Raw genomic sequence first — 19,496 nt, 5'->3', positions numbered from 1 at the left:
ACAGTGATAGCAGCATGGCTGAAAAATTCCATGCCATGATATACTGACACAGATGCCCACTCATTCTCTAATCTCTATAAAGACAAATTCAACAACTTTGAGCCCCAAAGCACTTGGCAGATGGTTTAACAGAAGTAAGCTGGGCATGAATGGGCCATTTGGCGTTTCCACCTTCCCGCCTTTTCTGAGGGCTGCAGTGCAATGTCACTGTTGACAGATCATCCAATCAGAAGTGTTTTACACCACATCCCTGAGAAGAGGCCTGCTGACCTATCACTGACCTGCTCATTGACCTGCTCAGCTGGTGCAGAGAGGACACACTGTGGAGTGGAGACCACAGAGCATCCAGCTCCCCCTGCAACAAGGTGTATTCCAGGGTTCTGCTGCTCATGCCAATAAGGTGGGCGCAGAACGAAAGAGAGTAGGGTTGGACGATCAGAGATTGGCAGGGGTAATAGGGTAAGCATTAAGGCATGCTATAGGATAAAATAAATGAGTACTATGTTTCTAAATGTCCACAGAAATATAACATTTATGTTAAGAGTTCTTACCAGTAAACCTAATAAGTTAATATTTTAGTTTTAAGCCTCATGATGACTGCACTAATTTTATGTGAGTGCATTTTTCTATTGTTTAAAAATGTAAATGCATAACAATGTATAATGTTAGACATTATCGTGAATAATAAGAATGGTATGTAGCTGTGTTTTTTGTTGTTAGACGCTGATGACACTGTGAAAACACATTCTTAGATACATCATTTCCAAGGAGGCACAGGTCAAGTAGCTACTGTATGTTCCACTAAGGCTGCATCACATACTCCATAATAACTGAAAGCAAGTGTCATGAGGCCGTTTGATGCTGCTTAAGTCAGTGAAACAAAGTCAGTGTCACATTGTTTAAACTGCACTTTAGTTGCCTGTATTATCTTAGTTAGACTGGTGCTTTGTGGGGCTGAGAGCAGGAAGGTACACCACAGCTGAAGTAAGGTAGCAACTCCGACATGTGGACAACAATGGGGAGTCTGACACCACTTCTATGCGTGAGTAAGCCCAGTGTGGATTATGTGTGCTTGTGTGTGCTTGCGTTTTTCTGCACATTGGCACAACGATGCTGGGCGTGATGGTTTCTTTCCTGTGTGAACAAAAACTAGCTGGTTTTATTTCTTTTGATTGTTGAGAGGTTTTTTCCATTCAACCTTTATAGATGTGGGTGCTCTCTGAAAATGAACACTTTCTATTGCTGCAGATTTTAAAGGTATAATTAGTTACTATGTCTACATATGTACTAAAAAAGGATCTAACTTAAGCCTTTACTTTAAAAAAATCTGTTTGTGTAGTTCTCATTATTACTGCAGCATAAAACCATGTTTTAAGTTATTCTTACATTACTGTCCAAATTGAACTGAATTATTAACTGCATAATTTTCTGATGTTAAATTCTTTAAGGCTGGGTTATTCTTGCAGGCATACACGTCAATGTGCCACTACATTTGTGTATATCAGGGGTGCCCAAGGCTGGTCGTCGAGATTTACAATCCTGCAACTTTTAGATGTAACCCTTCTCCAACACACCTGAAACAAATGACTGGCTCGTTACCAGGCCTCTGCAGAGCTGAATGACATGCAGATGACATTTGATTCAAGTGTGTTGGAGAAGGGTTGCATCTAAAAGTTGCAGGATGGTAGACCTCGAGGACCGAACTTGGGCACCCCTGGTGTATATACTTGCTGCAAATGACGGAGGCATGGTGCAGCAAAAACGCTCAATACTGGAGGTCACCGCCAGGGGCAGTACACAGCCTCTTAATTTAATAATTTCAGGACTTCATGGGTTTGGATGTTTAGTGTTGTTTCTTTTACAGCTAATTGTTAAGGTCCAATTCATAATATATCACAGCTCAGTTTCAGAATGTTTTCTCTTACTTGCGTGGGGGTAGCTGGTCACTCAGAGACTGCTGGGTGGCCCTGAGGTAGCTCTGGCGGCGAGCAGCAGTTTTGGGCGAGGGTTTGGGGCTTCCCTCAGAGTCGTCGCTGTCCTCCATGTCTCCCATGGCCTTCACATAGCTACCACTGCGCATCCGTCGACATGGAATTTCATTGGCACCCCCACTGCGGCCTAATGTGCTGCTCCAATCACCCTGCAAGCATCATTAAATTGATTTTCTTTTCTCTTACATTCTCTCATCACTGTTCTGGTGTTATTGATGCTAAGGCTAAATATTTGTTTGAATTTCCTTTGAGGAATGCTCACCCTTCGTCCAACCTGCAGGTAGTTGCAGGTTAGTTCTTGTTGGCAGGACTTGGACTTCAGCATTGACCTGTCCAGAGTAGCCGAGCCCTTCTGGATCACTTGTCTTGGCTGGCCCATAGTCAGTGTGGACCAAGACCCTCCTTTCATATAGTCATTATCATTCATTAACATGCCCCCTGTTCCACTTAGTCCACCACCTCCTCCACCCCCAGGCCCAGGAAGTGCCTGGTACTTCATCTCACTGCTGCTTTTAGAAGAGCTAATCGTGTTGTAGCCACTGTGGATGTATCGGCTCTGGCCACCCTGGCTATCATGGCCAGTTGGACGCCCCAGAGTCATCATGGCCATGGTGTTGTGGTAGCTGCTCAAATCACTGCTGTCCAAATCATCTGAACTCCAGTAACCTGACATGTTGGATCGTGGCCGTCTTTTAGCAGTTGCCTCTGATTTTGTACCCCGATCTTTACTTTTGGATCTTCGATTATGCTTCCCTCCATCCTCAGTGCCAGATGAGCCTCCACCGCTGCCTGTAGAGCGTCCGTTGACATTTCCTTTCATGTGGTGGCCCTCCAGTGACTGGGACTTTGCAAAGAGCTTCTGCACTGAGTGCAGCATGTAACGAATGCGACCTGGACTGTCAGTCCGCTGCTTGGCAGCAGCGACAGCAGATGTTCGATGAAACTGCAAAGTGCTGAATCCATCATGGCCTCCAGCAAGATGTTTATCAAATTCCATTATACCAGGTGGTGCCTGATTCTTGGTCATATGATGTGATATAGTTGCTGATCCACTTGTTATCATAGGTGTTCTTCCACTCAGCCCTACCATGCCCATGCCTTGCACCATGCCCATGGACATGGATGTCCCCATGGTCCCTGTGCTTATACCCCCAATACTGTCCCCAGGAGGAGAGAAATCAGACTGGTCATAGGAATTATAGTGAATCCCAGGAAAGGTGCTGCTGTTGGATAGCTGGTTGTTGAGCGGCAACATGCAGTCTGCTGGAAGGGAGCCTGGGTTTGTTGGAGGGTAAAGATGGGGGTCCATGGATCCATAGTGGTCCATTGTGGGGCTCAGAAGGTAAGGGCTGCGTGGCAGCGTGCTGGTCTTCTGAGGGTAGAAGGCCTCTGGGTGGCCAGTGGAGGGGTCACAGGAATCAGACAGGTGTCTGTTACGACTGGTCCCCAGTCCTTTCATGACAGCGAGGAGGTCCAACCCTCTAGAAGACCTCCAAGCCAAGTAGAGAAGATAGATTGCCTTGAAGGTGATTCCTAGAAAAGAGACAAAAACAAGACAAAAAGACACAACACAACAGATTGAGTTATATAAGCACAAAACACATTAAAATAAATTCAAACTCAACCAAGCATATCAGCTAAGCCACACAAAAATGCCCATTTATCTGCTAAACCAGACTATAAAGCAATAGCTGTTGGGCAATTACAATGCTGTGAATGAATGATCTTTCCACAGCCTCCCACAGCAAACATCTGTGCTAAAATGTTGGAAATGAATGAGAAAAATCCAACATATGAAACAAGGACAAGCACTAGTGGGTCAGTGAATACATTATGGGCAAGAAAACAATTGCTGACAGACACTCCTCCGTATTTATGAGGGGCATTGCAGCAGCCAGAGAACAACCATCTTCTTTTTCTGTCTAATCACATTCAGAAAAATAGGTCAGTACAACATTAATAGCTGCAAAATATTTCCATTCCTGTGAGCCAACAGACATTCCAGACTTAAAGAGACCAATTTTAAGTGGCTTTTCCTATTATATAAACCAACTGAGATGTAAAAAATAATAAAAAAAATTGGATTAGCAATTAGCAGCATATAGAACAATTACATGTCTAAGAGAACCCTTATTTCAGCCAGTGGCATGCTCTCTTATTCAATCTATTTCTGTTTCACCCTCTTCTTCCACTGTTTCTTCTCTCTGCTCCCCACCTCCAGTGGGTATCCCTGGCACTTGTGGCCAAGCTCCTGTCCTGTCTTTACATGGTGAGCCAAGTGTGGTAGTTCGACTGTCATGGTGAAACCAGTAAAGAGGATCTGACCGGTGGGTGGTAAGCTGCAGGAGTTGGCAGGTAACCCTTCTTCCCTTCCTGGTCAAGCTGAGCTGGTGCCCTACCTGACGAGGCAGCAAGGACAGTGCTTCTTTTCATGACAGATGATAATTGAGGGAAATCATATTAAAGTACAAATGGAAGCAAAAGCTGCTTTTGGCAGAGAGAATATCTTACAAATGTACAATTTTATTTATAATTCCAATTGGACTGGAGAAACTTTTTATGGCTGAAACTACAACCACAAGTTTGAATGGTATAAAATATATATTTAAAATAATAAATAATAAAAAAAAAAACAGTCATTCTTACATATTCTTTTATTGTTCTTCTTTGCATACACGACAGGCCCATTTAATTTCTTTTGCATTAAAATGAACTAATATTCATACATTTTTACAAAAACAGGGCAGCTTTTAATAATTTATGATGTTGTCATTCCTTTTCACTGACACTTAAAAAGCCTTTTGGCACTAAAGATACCAAGAGATGAGCAGTTTCAGGTGTCAGGTGTTTACCTTGCAAACATGTCTTAAGGTGTACAGAGTGTGGTGTTGCATTCTGGTTGGAAAATGCATGAATGTCCCTGGAAATTTTTTTTTACTGAAGGCAGCAATTTTACATTTTATGTAAAATTAAGAAACCAAGTTTAGAACTATATTAAAAAAGGCCAAACTATATCAACACAACACAAAAAGTCAGCACACATTTAAATAAAAAAGACTCTTAATTCAAACCAGGTGGCTAACTTTACCAGATTACTGGTATGACTTTGTTCTTTTTAAGAAACTCTTGTGTGATGCTGACAGTGTACTTTTAGATGCCATCGAGGAACAACTTTTGCACTCATAAAATCATCACACTTTCTGTTTGACTGTCAGGATTATGCATTCACTTTTTTGGGCCACTGGCAGGTTAAAAATAAACATGATGCATCCTATCAGGGATGAAAATATGTATTTTGGTCTTGTATTAAGAATTTGCCAAAGAATTTGCTTTTAGCATACACACATCAAGCTTATTCTCATATGCTTCTGAAAATCACAAACTTCTGTATCAAAAATCTTAATTTCCACTGGAGTCCCTTGTGTTAGATCTGAACCACTTGTATGTTTCTTTTCTTTTCTTTTCTTTTCTTGTTTTTTTAGAGCTGCGGTGTAATTTTAGTTGGGAGGCTACAGCAGCTCTGATAAGTGATGCTATGTTTTGTGCTATATACTCCCTAATTATAGCTAAAACTATTTCTACTAATTTCAATTGGTCACCAAGTTTCCTCTAATTCTCTTTAAAAATCTTTCAGGAGTTTCATAATTCCTTTTTTCCCTCTGTGAATTCTTGTCCACACGAAGCCGAATGACTGAGAATAATCAACCCAAAGGTTAACTTGCTACCATGTTTGGGCAATTATGCATGTACTCAGTTTGTTTTAATCAGTTTTATAGTATATTGTGGGCCAGTGATTTCAGTTTCTGCAGCAGAAACTTAGTGCAGTCACTCACTCACTGTTGTTGTAAAAAAAGTAGAATTTTATGGGTTTTTGTCGGCAACAAACTATTCCCAGAAATGTTCCCATCACTGCCTGCAGCCAGGAAGTTTTTCCTTAATGTTTTTATTAGCCGTAACAATGTTTTACTTAATTTTTTGTAATTTTTTAGCACTTTTAATTTGAAATTCCAAAGGCTAGTTGGTTGATGGTTAATATGAATTTATAAATCATAACAATAACTTCCTCTTTAGGACTGAACTAGCTTTGTAAGACAACATGCTGGAGAACAAGATTCAGTTATTAGAGCCGCTGCAGATTTCAACCTGACCTGAGAAAAATTAATAACCTTCTTAGGAACTCGGTTTAATTTCAGTATAATATATTCTCAACAGGTTCAGAGAAACTCATTGTGTATTGCATACAATAATTTACTAATACTACACATTTGCTGTGGTATCCTGGGTGGACTCCGGATATCGCCCATCACTTTGCCACCTTAATTATGGCCATATACTCTTACTGCAAACATGTCAGAAAAACAAACTACATCACTAATGAAACTACATGTGAAGGGGAAAAGTAATGCTCCGTTTGTATTTTCACTGTTCAGGCAAATTATTTAAAGGCTCAGCTTTATAGCAAGAGGCTATTTTTTTACTCTTTTAGACCACTGTTTAATTCTTAAGAGTTAAAACTCAACAGGGAATCACTAATCAATCTATCTGTGTCAAAGAAAAAAACAACAAATGCATGGAGAGATAACCTAAATTTATTCTCAGTTTAAACCAATTTGGAAAAGATAAAACTCCTCATGTGTTATAAAGTAGAGAAAGTATGGACAAACCTTTTATTTCACCCCTTGTAATTTTAAAAGATGTCTTTACAGAAAAAATCTCCACATAATTCATAAACTGGCTTTCATTCCACCATTATTAGCTCGCTGCAGGCAAAAAGTCATTTAGAGTCATTAACATAGCCTCTCTCAATGCCATCTCTGCTGATAGGGTCAAATCCTCTAAATCCTTTTACACAACATTAACTAACTGCCTCATATCCCATCGTGACATGCCACTCAGCTAAGCTTGGCATGGCCTCCTCAATGTGTCAACCACTACATCTCAAAATGATAGTGATAGCTCTGGTGGAGGCAGACTCGTCTAACTAGCGGAGCTGACTGCCTGTCAAGAGTGGTTTGCAGTGTTTCATCTTTTCTTTCTTTTTTTTGTCAGCTGTAAATTACATTATGTGAACAGAAAAGTGGTTACAGGTACAACATTTGTGTGTATATATCCAATTTCTAAACCACCTTAAGTAAATTAGCCTGTTTCCTGCATAGTTTTTGTGGATGATCATTTCAAAGCATCTGCGTTACCTTTTAAATACCTTTCGAGACTGATTTAAGCACGCTTGCTTGTTCAAATAGGAGGTCTAAAGAGACACATTAACTGGAATTGCCTTAACATGGGAAAAACCTAATGCACGAGAAGAATAAAAGATTTAACCATAAAAAACAACAAAACAAAACAAAAAACATGGTTCAGGGTGCTTGCAGTATTTCTGCAGCTAAAATTTTTCATTCAAATTTATAGAATTATTTCTTTTTAGCAGCTAATCTCATATGAGCAGCATGCTTGCTTTTTTTACAATGAAGTCATCCATTCATACGTATTCCCTCTGCCAGATAATGGAACAGTAGAAATGGTCCTGAAGCCCAGAAGACAGAAAGATGGACACCAGGTGTGTCATTATGCTTCAATCCAATTGTTGCCTCTAAATGAAAATGTTTGGCAATGCAGTGGCTTGATTCCAACGGGATGAATAAAAATGCCAGGAGGGTTTGCTGGATACTAATATGGTTCTCATTAGGCAAGACCTTGCAATATTGTTTATGCCTCATGTATAACCACCGACATCAGTACGCATGATGGACACCTGAACCAGTGTCACCGGAATGTGGAAATATTAAATCAAAGCATTTGGATCAAGTTTTTATCACGTTAGTCTGGAACAGATAAAAGAGTATGTGTGCATCTCACTTTTGAACTATAATCACTGTACTCAACAACCATAAAGTGTGTGTCTCTGTGTGTGTGTTTGTGTGCATTTTTACACCCTGCTTGGAGCGTCTGGTGATAGCATCTCCCTGCCTTGTGCACTGGGGAGCAGCCATCTGCTCCTCCAGAGAGAAAAGGGGTGTTTGGCATTGTGTCCAATTCATGACCTTACTCAATCGCTCAGCCACCTCATCAGAGCTGCAGACAGTTCATACTATTAACCAAAAGAGGGCGACAAATTCAAGAAGAACTGGACTGTGTTTCTCCAGACTCCATTACTTTCTGACGTTTTCACACAGTATTTATTATCACATATTTGTTCCAATCAAAATTCACAGATCTCTTCGTTAGCATAAAGCAGACATATGGTATCATTCAGCATCTTTTTTCTGATGATCTCATATCAGTATGTCATATCTCAGCTAGGATTTTAGTATTTTTCCTGTACCTCGGTGTGTTTTTAAGGAAATGTGCTTATATAACAAAAAAATGACGTATAAACAGTCCTTCATAAAACTAAGCCTTGCTGTCAGTTTGTTGTTACATTTGATTGCTAGTACTGATAAATATGTATGCAGTATTTTGTGCTCAGTTGTTCAAATTTTAATAACTTAAAATATAATTAGGTATTTTTATCCAGTAAGGTCCTTTTCTAAAATAAGTGGCACCTATGGAAGACTCAGTGTGATTAATAGACCAGACTACGCAATTCACACAATTAGAAACCAAAGAAACTTTTAATAAAATATATATCATTAGAAAGTAGTTAAAGTAGTCAAGTAGGGTTAAATACACTATAATGCTTATACAACCTTTTGGAGTGTAGAGAATAAAAAAGTTACCAAAAGGACCCAAAGAAAAAAAGTACATAAACTTTCCACTATTGCTTATTTAATAAGAACAGTGCAGCACAGATATACCGTAGATGTAAAAATACATTTGTATGATAATGGTGGCATAACAGCAGAGGTTCATATTTAATCCCAAACCAAATAATTTTGATGTCTTATATTTTGTAAAGCACTTTATCATTACAGGAGTATCATTCATTCATTCTCTGTACCATTTGGTCCAATATGGGTCGCGGGTAAGCTGGAGGCTATCCCAGCATTAACAGGTGAGAGGCAGGGTACACTCTGGACAGGTCACCAGTCCATCACAGGGCCAACACATAGGGACAAACAACCATTCACACTCGCACTCACTCCTAGAGAGAATTTAGAGTCATCATTTAACAGTAATATCAATATTCTCTAAGTTTACTTGTATTTGTTTAACTACAAAGCACATTCACACCAAGACTGATTATGGAAAAAAACTAAATCATTAAAAAAAATGAAATGTTTAGACACTTTGCTTATGACTCATCACAAGATATTCCCCAATAAAAATGCTTTCTTTGATCTAAGACTTAGTGAAAACAGTTATTTTCAATACTATCATCCATACACCTAACCATCCAAGAAAATATCAAACTTTAGTCCTAGATTCTGTATCAAAAGCCTGTGTGTTGTTGCCATTGTAATCTGTGAGTGTCCAGATTTTTTGACCAGTTGCCAGTTTCTATATTGGCTCGTCAGCGAGTGGCCAGATTTAGATGGGAAACTGAGCAAAGGATAGCATCGCCTCATCTGAGCATCAATGTACAGAGAGGCAGTTTGTCGGGGGACAGCTCAGTCAGTCCTGAGCCCATCTGCTCCATAGGCTTACAGCACTGCCCTGGAGGACAGGAGCAGCTCTGTGTGAGTGAGAGTGTGTATGTGTGCATGTGTTACATGACAGATGAAGGCTTGTTGGTTAGGAGGATGGGACAGGAGGAAGTGAGGGAAAAAAAGTTGTGGTGAGAAAGGTGTGGGTTTAGACTGCAGTGGAAATGAAAGCAATCTCAAGGCAATGAGAATGTGTGAAAATGAGTAAATGTGTTGTAAACTGTGCGCTGGGAAGATGGAAGAAATAGAGAAAAAAATGCAGAATGCACAACACAAAAAAGAAAAAAAGGACAAGTTAATATAAAGGGACTGATAAGTTCAATTTTGAGAGGAGGTGGTTAAATGACACTGGAGGAGGAGATGTGCATCACTTAGAATATGCATGCAAGCAGACCAAAAAAAGGTTTTCATATGAGTGTTGTTCAGTGTGACTAAGTGAGGAATGTGTATGTTGAAGATAACTGTATGGCTACTTGAGAGATTAGAATTTAGAAATAATTATGGAAAAAAAACCAACACCAACAAAAAAATCACACGTTAAGGGGAAATCAGTCACCAAATGCTTCTAGATGTTGAGTCTGCAGAGAACACTAACACATAAACAAACATTTACATGCATGCATGCCACGTCACAGACAGTAAACAGTGTACTGTATATGCATGTGTGTGTGTGTGCGTGCGTGTGTGGAAAGCAGGCTAACCTTGTCCTAATTACTCTCCATCTATTCCATCAGTGCTGTGCTCTGGCCTATTTTCACAGCTATAAATTTATCACTCTCCCCTCTGTTGTGATAGATGACCCACTCATTTTAGCCCATCTCTAAAGACTATGAGCCAGATAGGAAGTCAGAGGAAGACAGTGGCACCACTTCACTGCTTATGATGGCAAAGATGGAACTTTCCATGTCCTCAAAACTATTTCTGGCTTAGATGTCCATATATTGAAGCAATATGGTGTGCTGTTGTTATGAGTTTGTATTTTATTTATTTATCTATTAGATGAGGAAAGCCTAGTACAAAGAAAAAAGAACTAATAATTTTTAATATGTGCCCCCTGGAGACAGAAGGAGGGTGCATTACGTTGCACAAATCATTTGTAAATTTCATTATCCGATTATCTTGAAATGTTAGAGGTGCTTTAAGACTTTATTGGCTAGAAATTGCATTAAATTTGAAAAATGGCCAAAACAGAATAGATTGCAGTTAAGAGTTGTGCTTCAGAAAAACACGTTTTCCTTCTCAGTTTGTTTTAGCTAATGCTCACAGTTTATGCCTGTATTTAGTTGCCTGTACTTAATGAGCTGATTAAACCTGGCAGACAACAGCACTGATCAAAACAATTTATAACAACTTCAGCCCTGGATAATTTCCATAATCAAAGAAAAACATTTTAATATAGGTTAGATTTGAATAACTTCAAATCTAAACGTAACACATTACATAAAGCAAAGGTTGTAAAGCTTGTCATTCATACTGGATTTACTCTTGGAAATCTCTTCAGTAGAAAGAGAGTTCACAATGATCAAGATATGCAGGTTAATTCTTTGTAAGGATAGACTTGGGAACAAATGTGAACCTATGATGTCTATGAAGATTTGCAGGTTGAACTGCTTAAATTGGCATAAGGACGAATCAAGTACTAACCTTCTGTTTCAAGCCTGAAATATGGTGGCAGACATGGGCTAGTAATACTGTATTTTAGAGTGTATTTTTATTAGAGAGGGATGTCTCTCAATGCTGCACAGAGTGAGGCAAAGAGAGGGTTGTGGGCTACAGCTGTGGCCTCTTTTTCTAGATTCAGGGCAAATATAAATGACTAATGCAAACAGACAAAGAGATATGCATGCACACACACTTGAATATTTTTTTTATGAATGCACATATATTAAGATGCTTGAATGCAAAGACACCATTCTAACACACCTTCTCACACATCTTCCATAAACAGCAAAGCATCCACTTCAGATGGTCAAGTCAAACATTGTCCTTCATACTGAAGTCTTCACTTTAAACTGTTCTTTCAAGCTTTCAACTTTGTTGGTAATTGCTGTGTATGCACTGGCAAACAAGATAAATAAGATCATCAATCAGCAAGAAATTTTTAAGTTTGGTCAACATTCAGTTGTTTTTTCATGTAGTTGTGTATAACTAATATGGAGTCAACCCCCCAGAGAGCAGACAGCTTTGTCAGACCATCAACCTTTGATGAAGCCCTTAAAATCCTCTTCAGCCATCTCGGTGAGATTCTGTATTGTCAGTGAGTTGCTGCATTGTTGCATGCATGGGTGTTCAGCAGCTGTCTCTCACAGTCTTTTATGCTCAACTGCAGGCAAACTATAAATCCCTCTAGGATAAGCTTTAAACCTCTCCAACTCCAAAATGCCCTTGGCCTGACACAAAATAGCCATGGTTCTTGGTTTAACATGAACAAAGCCTTGACTCCAGCAAAGGAAACGGCAGCAGGAGATCTTCTGCTGCAAAAGTCATGAGTGAAAAGTCACTTCCTGTTGGGATGGGAAGAGTCACCGTATGATGTGGTAGAAAAGACAATGGTCCTCACTGAATGGCTTGTGGGTCAAATATCCATTTATGTCTCAAAAATCCCCATGTGACGTCACAATAATACCCTAATGGCTATCTTTCAACTTATAAAACCTGTCAGTGGCAAAGGGATGAGCCACTGTGTCGTCAAAAGAGTCATAAAGCCAGCAGGACAGGCTGAGATGCAGCATGTATGCTGTTTTATATCACGCAGAGCTCTGACATTTAATAGACATGAATTACAGCCCTAATACTACGGAGCTGCTGCCCAAGTCACATGGATGCATTAAAGAACATGTGACTTCTGTGTCTGTTTAAGTCAAAGTCCATTATGCCAACAAAGATATCAAGATTATAAGGTCAAATACTTAATTCATTATCCATTAATATGTATTTCTGAGCATCATGTAGGCAATGCTGAAAGTTATTTTGTTTAAAATTGCCCAATACTTCCGATGTACACTTGTTTATAAAAACACCTACTAATCATCATTTTCAATGATCAGTCACAGCTGTGGAAAAGAAATTTCTAAATTGATAAAAAATGCTACTTTACATTGTCAAATGACATATGTGAGAGGTTGGTGCTGGACTGGATCAGCCAGGGGATGTTCCACTTTGTTGTGATTGGCTGCTTTGCTAAGCGATTGTGTTTGCCTGTTATGCTGTCAGGCAGCTGATGGCACTCTGGCCATTGGAAAACATGCATGGCAGCTAAGTGGGTCAGTTGTGGACTTGCTTCCTACTGTATATGTTTTGTCGTCATATTTGTCCTGCTGTTTTATCACTATGGCCCAAATAAGTAAAAAAAGAAAAAAAAAATCTCTGAATTATGATTATACATCCCTGAATAAACAAATGATTTTAGCAAACGTCTGTTCCCACTTAATATTAATAAAACAGCAACAAAGTTCAGTTAGCTCCTAGTTATGCCATTGAAATATTTAGTTTGTCCAATGAACAGCATAAACCTCTAAATTATTATAACTTTATGAGGGAAAAAGCAGTAAATGTGGGCTTTTAAAATCCATGAAGTTTTGGAGTATTTTTGCACAAGTTTCTGCATTACTTTAACAATCTACTGAATGTATGATGAAGCTGTCTCATGTACTTTGAAAACATTTTGAAAAACTATTATTAACTAAAACAGTCGTACAGTAGCCTTGATAGTGTCGTAAAAGTACATTTCTTTTTCTCTGAAAAGCATTTTTTTCAAAAGCTGGTAGTAATTTATAAGATCTTTGCCCACAAGTATTTAGTCAACAACTGACAGAAACTAGCAAAATAACTATAATCTCAGGAGGGCTGCCAGTGGTGCCGTGCTAAACATCAGAACACTAACTTTCTCACAATAAAAAGCTAACATTAGCATATTTAGCATGTAGCTGACAATTTTCTCATTTTGCACTTTACTAATGTCTCACTCACCACACCTGCACACCTTGCTAGCTAAGACGATTAAGCTATGGTTGAAAATAAAGGCAATAGTTTGGAAATATTTGGTTACAAACCAAAGTAGGCTACAAATAATCATTCTAACATTAATCATTTTATGCTAGATGACAGTGAAGACAGGTTGACTTTTTAGGACCATGTGTCAGATTTCTTAATTTTCTGCTCTGTAACAGGTATACTTTCCCATCCCTTCTTTGTGAGCACACGAGAAGCCAGAAACTGGAACAATGTGAATGCTGTTACTTCCTTGTGGAAAGGTGAAATGGGCCTATTTATGTGTAAATACCCATGAAGTTGTGGATTTACCATGCTCCCCACAGCTGAGAATTTACTGACTCCATACAGAAGAAAATAGGATGACTACATTTCAAGAGAGACAGGTAAAAATGCATTGTATTTTTAATTTTTTTTAACTTTGTTTGGTCATGTTCAGAAAGTGTATTGAATCATGAAATAAAATAAAAAACATATTTCCAAACTCATAAAAGCAAGGACACCATAATTCAATGCTACATCTGTGTAGTTACAATCTGTAATGAATGGTCTTTGTCCATATGTGTTGTTTCAGGGTGTGATTTACAAATACAAATTCGAGGCATTTTACTACTTTACAAGTCTCCCCGGAGCTTTTCTTCTGTCCTTGGTTTAAACATCACCACTGAGAGTCATTATCCCGTTAAAACTGCAGTAACACAGGAAATGTGGATCTATGCAGATAGGATTTCAGACTGAGAAAGGATCCTGACCTTGACATAGTAACATGTGAAAGACAATTAATTTTTAGCATGTTCTACTCACAGTTAACAGCTAGTGGGTGTGTATGTGTGTGAGAGAGTTTGTGTTATAACATATCCATTTAACATGTTTTCTCTGGAGTGACTCATATGAAAATACCTTAGAGGTAGGCGCTTTTTTTTGGTATCACAAACCTAAGAAATTAGACGGAAAAATCAACTGTAAATTATATGAAATACTGCCATATTCTTTGGGAAATATATATATATATATATACAATGCGTAGGATGGTGAGAGCACTCAAAATCCTAAAGAGTTTCCAGGTTTGCATCTTAATGTCTGCACCCATGAGAGGTTTTGCCACTGCACATAAATGAGCACTTTATATTGCAACAGAGAAAACAGGAGTGAAGGAGAGAGGAGACAAAAGACGTTACCGACTGTGATTCAGGGGAATTGCCTGAGTCTCATTCTCCATGCATGTGAAGACGGCTAGAAGGGAGTAACGCATCAATCACAGCTGTCCAGAGGAGCTGCACTTTCCTCCCTACACTCTCATTCAAAGTGAGCACAGTTTTGATCATAGAGTTTCATCTGTATTGTGTACAGCATCCTTTCTGTCTTCCCTCTGTGACACAATCATTGATTAGATCATCCCTTGGCAAATGCTACTTGTCTCCCTTTGACCTAAAAAGGAAAGTATGAATTAATCCACTACAACGAACGCTGCACAATTAATGTGTTATCAAGCCACAGTGTGATTTTTATGCAGCAACTGTCCAAAATCCAATGTCAAATGCAAGCTCAAAATCCAATTCCAACACCACTAGCTTGGCTTATTGGGGGTGTGATGCCTTCTATACCATCTCATCCTCCACCCAAGGAAGAGCATTGGTGTTACAGAATGGATTGAGAGGAGACCTCTGATTGGAGCTTCCTGTTATCTCCAAACTGCAGCATCACAGCTGGCAACACCCCTGGTTCAGTAGAAAAGGGGTAATATGTACACACACATGTGGGTCTGTAGTGGTGTTCCTCATACTTCTGTGTATGAATTTCCTCTCTATTGTGTGCTAAAGTTTCTGTACATATGTGTGAGAATGGAGTAGCAGATGCAAATATTAGAGAAAAACTATAAAGATTGTATTTTGCATGTGTGTACCTATAAATGTGTGTACTGTGGCTTAAAAATGAATATGTGACAGTATGTCATATATACTCCATAATATACTCCATAATCAGCATATAATCCCTGAAACTTAATGATGACATCCCATCTTGTTTGAATACTTGTACATGCTTGTGTTGTTCTTACTCTCAAATGTAAGTCGCTTTGGATAAAAGTGTCTGCTAAATGACTGTAGAATAGAACCGAATAGAAATTCATTTGGTCCAGTGTTTGGATTCTAATTTGAATTTCCATCAAAATGGCAGAGTTGGGAAAGGTTTATAAAAATGGACAAGGTTAGTGGATTAATGCATTAGTCCCCTCTTTTACACTGGTGAGTTATGTCTTCTAGCAGCGCCATGGATTGCACATCCTCTTTGGACTGGACGCCATCTTTAAGGTATTGTTTTGGTTGTTCAGATGCTGGCAATGTGAGAGGACAGAACAGGAGACCACTGCACTGTTAAGAAGTTTTCTATTTTTATGTAATGTGCATCGTTACCTCTGCCAAGCTGGAAGGCACTGGTTTGTCTGTCTGTTAGCAACATAACTCAATAAGTTATGAACAGATTTTGATTAAATTTTCAGTAAATTTTAGAAATGGAATAAGAAAGAAATTAGAATTTGGAGGTGATCCAGATCACCGGCTGGATCCAGGAATTTTTTAAAGGATTCTTTCCTATGAGGAGAAATGCATAAGTTTTCCATTAGAGCTTCTAACGAAAAAATATTGTCCACAGTGATTGGTGAAAATTAAATAAATAATAATAATAATAATAGTAAAAAAAAAAAGTTACAGTGGAATGGGGGAGGTCTGCGCTATCTGAGCTCTTCTAGTTTTTATTGTACTCCTACTGTGTGCTGCGATGTTCTGCAACAGACTTTGCTATCAAAGGGACTAAGGATGAAAATTAGATCTGGCTAAATCCATCACATTTTATATGTATGTAAAGTGATGTGCACTGCCCCTTTTTAAAAGTAAATAAATACACTCAAACTCAAGCTTAATATACTGCAGCAGCTGATATATGAAATCAGTACTAAAGGACACATTCCATGAATATCGAAGACAACGCTTTGATCATATATTTTTATGTACATGTCAGATCATATATTATTCACGCCCTGGTAATGAGAATGTGTACTTCTCTCTGGAATTAATAAAGACCAAAACAAAGTCAAAGAAAATGTGAATATTTCATTTATATTAGCAAGAAACACAAATGCAAATACATAGATGTGGCTCAGTGTTTGCTAGTTGTATAAATGGAAAGCACAGCATGATCCTCATATCATGTGGTGTTATTAATTCAGAATGTATTGCTTTCTTAACTAACTAATTCAATCAACGCAGGCTTAAGGATTCAATTACAGAAAGAATTATACAAACTGAATGCTCTTTTTTAGTATCATCAACACTGGAGTTTAACACATATCTGATAAAATTCAACATGACATTTCCCCCTGAAATCTTATGTTCATGTTTGTCCACTGAGAGTTGGAGCTTCCTGCCTTTGCACTGAGCAGCACTGGAAGACACTTTCTGAAGAACTGCTCTACAGTTGCAACACCAGAAATCCACTCTTCCCAGACTTTAAATGAAAGCACTGCAACATCTGGAAAAACCTCACATCCTCATCTATTTTTGATAGTGCCTTAAGCTTTCCTTGCATGACAAACCTGAACCAGAAGTGGGAAGTCCTTTGTATTATACAGGGGGAAAGGTGTGTGTCTAAAATTTGAATTTTACCATCTTCTCCAGCAGTGAGTCATCTTTTGATGTGAAGTGTGTTTGCGGAGAATAGCAATTGGCTCCTAATAAATGATGTCAGTGATGAATCCTGTCTCCGATGGTTGGTGAGGTGAAGTATGACGAAGGTTAGGGGTTCAAGGCTATGCCTCTGTGCATGTAAGAGTGTTGGTACACTCAATTAAAGCTTTCAGTCAGTTTAATTAATTTAAAAGCAATGTTAGAGAGTTCCTGAGGTCAGCTTAGAGACTTACATTGGTAGCTCATTTCTTAGAAGTCCTGGTCTGAGTAGTGAAGATTCCTGGAACAGATGCAAGGAAAAATAGTCAGACTTTATGTGTGCACTGAACCCACACAGCCATTTTATGCTTTACTTGTTAACTGACAAAACAAAAAAAAAACCTGAACAGCCTTTGTGACAAACACACACCCACACATACAGAAATACATATGCAAACTCACACAGAGCTGAGGATGAGTGTCTAGCATGCAGCATGGCAAATGAGGATAATATAATCAGATTGAGAACCGAAGCTTGAGGGCTACTTATATGCAGGCATTGGCCGGCAAAGTAGCAAGCAGCTCCACCTTGTTGTCTTCTTTCCTCTGGTGTGCCCTACTTTCTCTCCTTATGTCCTCTCCCACACTTTGCAGTGAAGAACAAAGCTACCATTTCACTTTAACACATTTCAGTCATAGCAGTCTTCAACTCAACCACAGTCCAGCTGCTTTTATAACACCTGCAGAGCTACAAAGCTGTGACTTTGCTGGACTGAGGCTCTTTTCAACTCAGGTCCCAGCAAGCAGCTGTTCAATTAGTGATTATATGATGTAAACAGACAGAGACGTTAGAGTAATGCTTGAAAACTAGTTAAAGTATGTGCAAACCAGTATGCTTATGGACAGCCTCTTCTTCTTTTTTTCTTTTTAACCTCTAGTTGTGTTAAGTGCAAGAAAGGAGTTCAAGCTTCTCTGCACCACTTTGACAAGAACCATCTAAAACCTGAAGGAGAAAAGCTCTCAGGGGTCATGCATCAAAGGGCATCCAATTCTCTTGTTTTGTATTATGGATTCATCTTTTCCTCAGAAATTCAGTAAGACACCTTTTTTCATCAATCCCTCAAGTCTTAAAATATTCAGCATGCTGAAGGGAACGGCCTTAGAATTACGATTCAAATGCACTTGTGTTCATTGTTTTATGCTGTGTTTTTGTTCCTTTACACACATAAAACTCAAAGTATGACAATTGTTGGATATTCTCTTTGACATTTTAAAGAGTCAATGTTAAGAACACAGAAAAAAGTATTCTGATTTTATATTAATTGATTAACCTATTCCTTTTTTACGTGCATATAACACAGAAACAGGCGCTCATGAGTTCAATCAATCAAGGAATCAAGGACTCTTTATTATCCCGTGAGGGCAATTTGTTGTACAGCCAGCAGTAAAAAAACAATCAGTCACAAACACACAACACACAAGTTTTCCAATTCTCCATCATATTTCTTATCTGCTTGTTTCTAACACTAGCAGATCTCTGCAGATCCAACAATAAGGGTTTGAAAGGGGAGGTTTTCTCTCAGAGTTAAAATCAATGCAGTCCACAAAAACACTGCTGCCACATACAGTGTACTGAAAATGTATTAAACCCCTTAAACCTTTATATATTTTGTCACATTACAACCACAAACTGAAATGTATTTTATGGGGATTTTATATAACACAAAGTAGGGCATAACTGTGGGGTAGAAAAAAAGATACATGGTTTTCAAACTTTGTTTTTTTTACAAATAAAAATCAGCCCTACTAATACATTCCCATCCACTTAAACTGACAAGCTGAGCAGGAAGAATTGTAATCAGAATAGCAGCCAAGAGGCTCATCACAACTCTGGAGGAGCTGCAGATATCCACAGCTCCCACAGCTCAGGTAGGAAAATATGTTCACACGACAATTATTAGTCATACACTCCAGAAATCTGGTCTTAGTAGAAGAGTGTCAAGAAGAAAGCAACTGTTGAAAGAAAAGCTGCAAGATGTCCCATTTGCAGTGAAGGAGACACAGCAAACATTAACATGCTGCTCCGGTCAGATGGGACCAAAGCTAATCTTTTAGCCTAAATGGAAAATGCTATGTGTGGCAGAAAACTAATACTCCACCCTGAACACAGCATTCAGATGCTTTTTCTTACTAGGATCAGGAATTACAAATGCACACCACACTTTTAAGATTTTAATTTGTAGAGAAAAAGTTTGAAAACTTTGTATCGCATT

At 38.7% G+C, this 19,496-nt stretch overlaps 1 protein-coding gene across 7 annotated transcripts in view; it reads right to left on the bottom strand.

The window, feature by feature from the left end:
- The window catches only part of dlgap4b (discs, large (Drosophila) homolog-associated protein 4b), a 123,280-nt gene that overhangs the window by 22,973 nt on the left and 80,811 nt on the right, over nt 1-19,496 (bottom strand). For 5 of the 7 annotated variants that reach the window (XM_041979748.1, XM_041979750.1, XM_041979752.1 and 2 more), the window contains 4 exons: nt 17,478-17,524; nt 2,254-3,524; nt 1,926-2,140; nt 282-383 (listed from right to left, as the gene is read on the bottom strand). In XM_041979748.1, coding sequence (XP_041835682.1) covers nt 282-383; nt 1,926-2,140; nt 2,254-3,450 — 1,514 coding nt within the window. In that variant the 5' untranslated portion in view covers nt 3,451-3,524; nt 17,478-17,524. The remainder of the gene's footprint in view (nt 1-281; nt 384-1,925; nt 2,141-2,253; nt 3,525-17,477; nt 17,525-19,496) is intronic. The other 2 variants (XM_041979751.1, XM_041979754.1) reach the window with 1 other exon arrangement.

The sequence above is a fragment of the Melanotaenia boesemani genome, chromosome 3 (assembly GCF_017639745.1).
Source record: "Melanotaenia boesemani isolate fMelBoe1 chromosome 3, fMelBoe1.pri, whole genome shotgun sequence".
NCBI classification, from domain to species: Eukaryota; Metazoa; Chordata; class Actinopteri; order Atheriniformes; family Melanotaeniidae; genus Melanotaenia; species Melanotaenia boesemani.
This window is presented reverse-complemented; position numbering and strand designations above follow the sequence as displayed.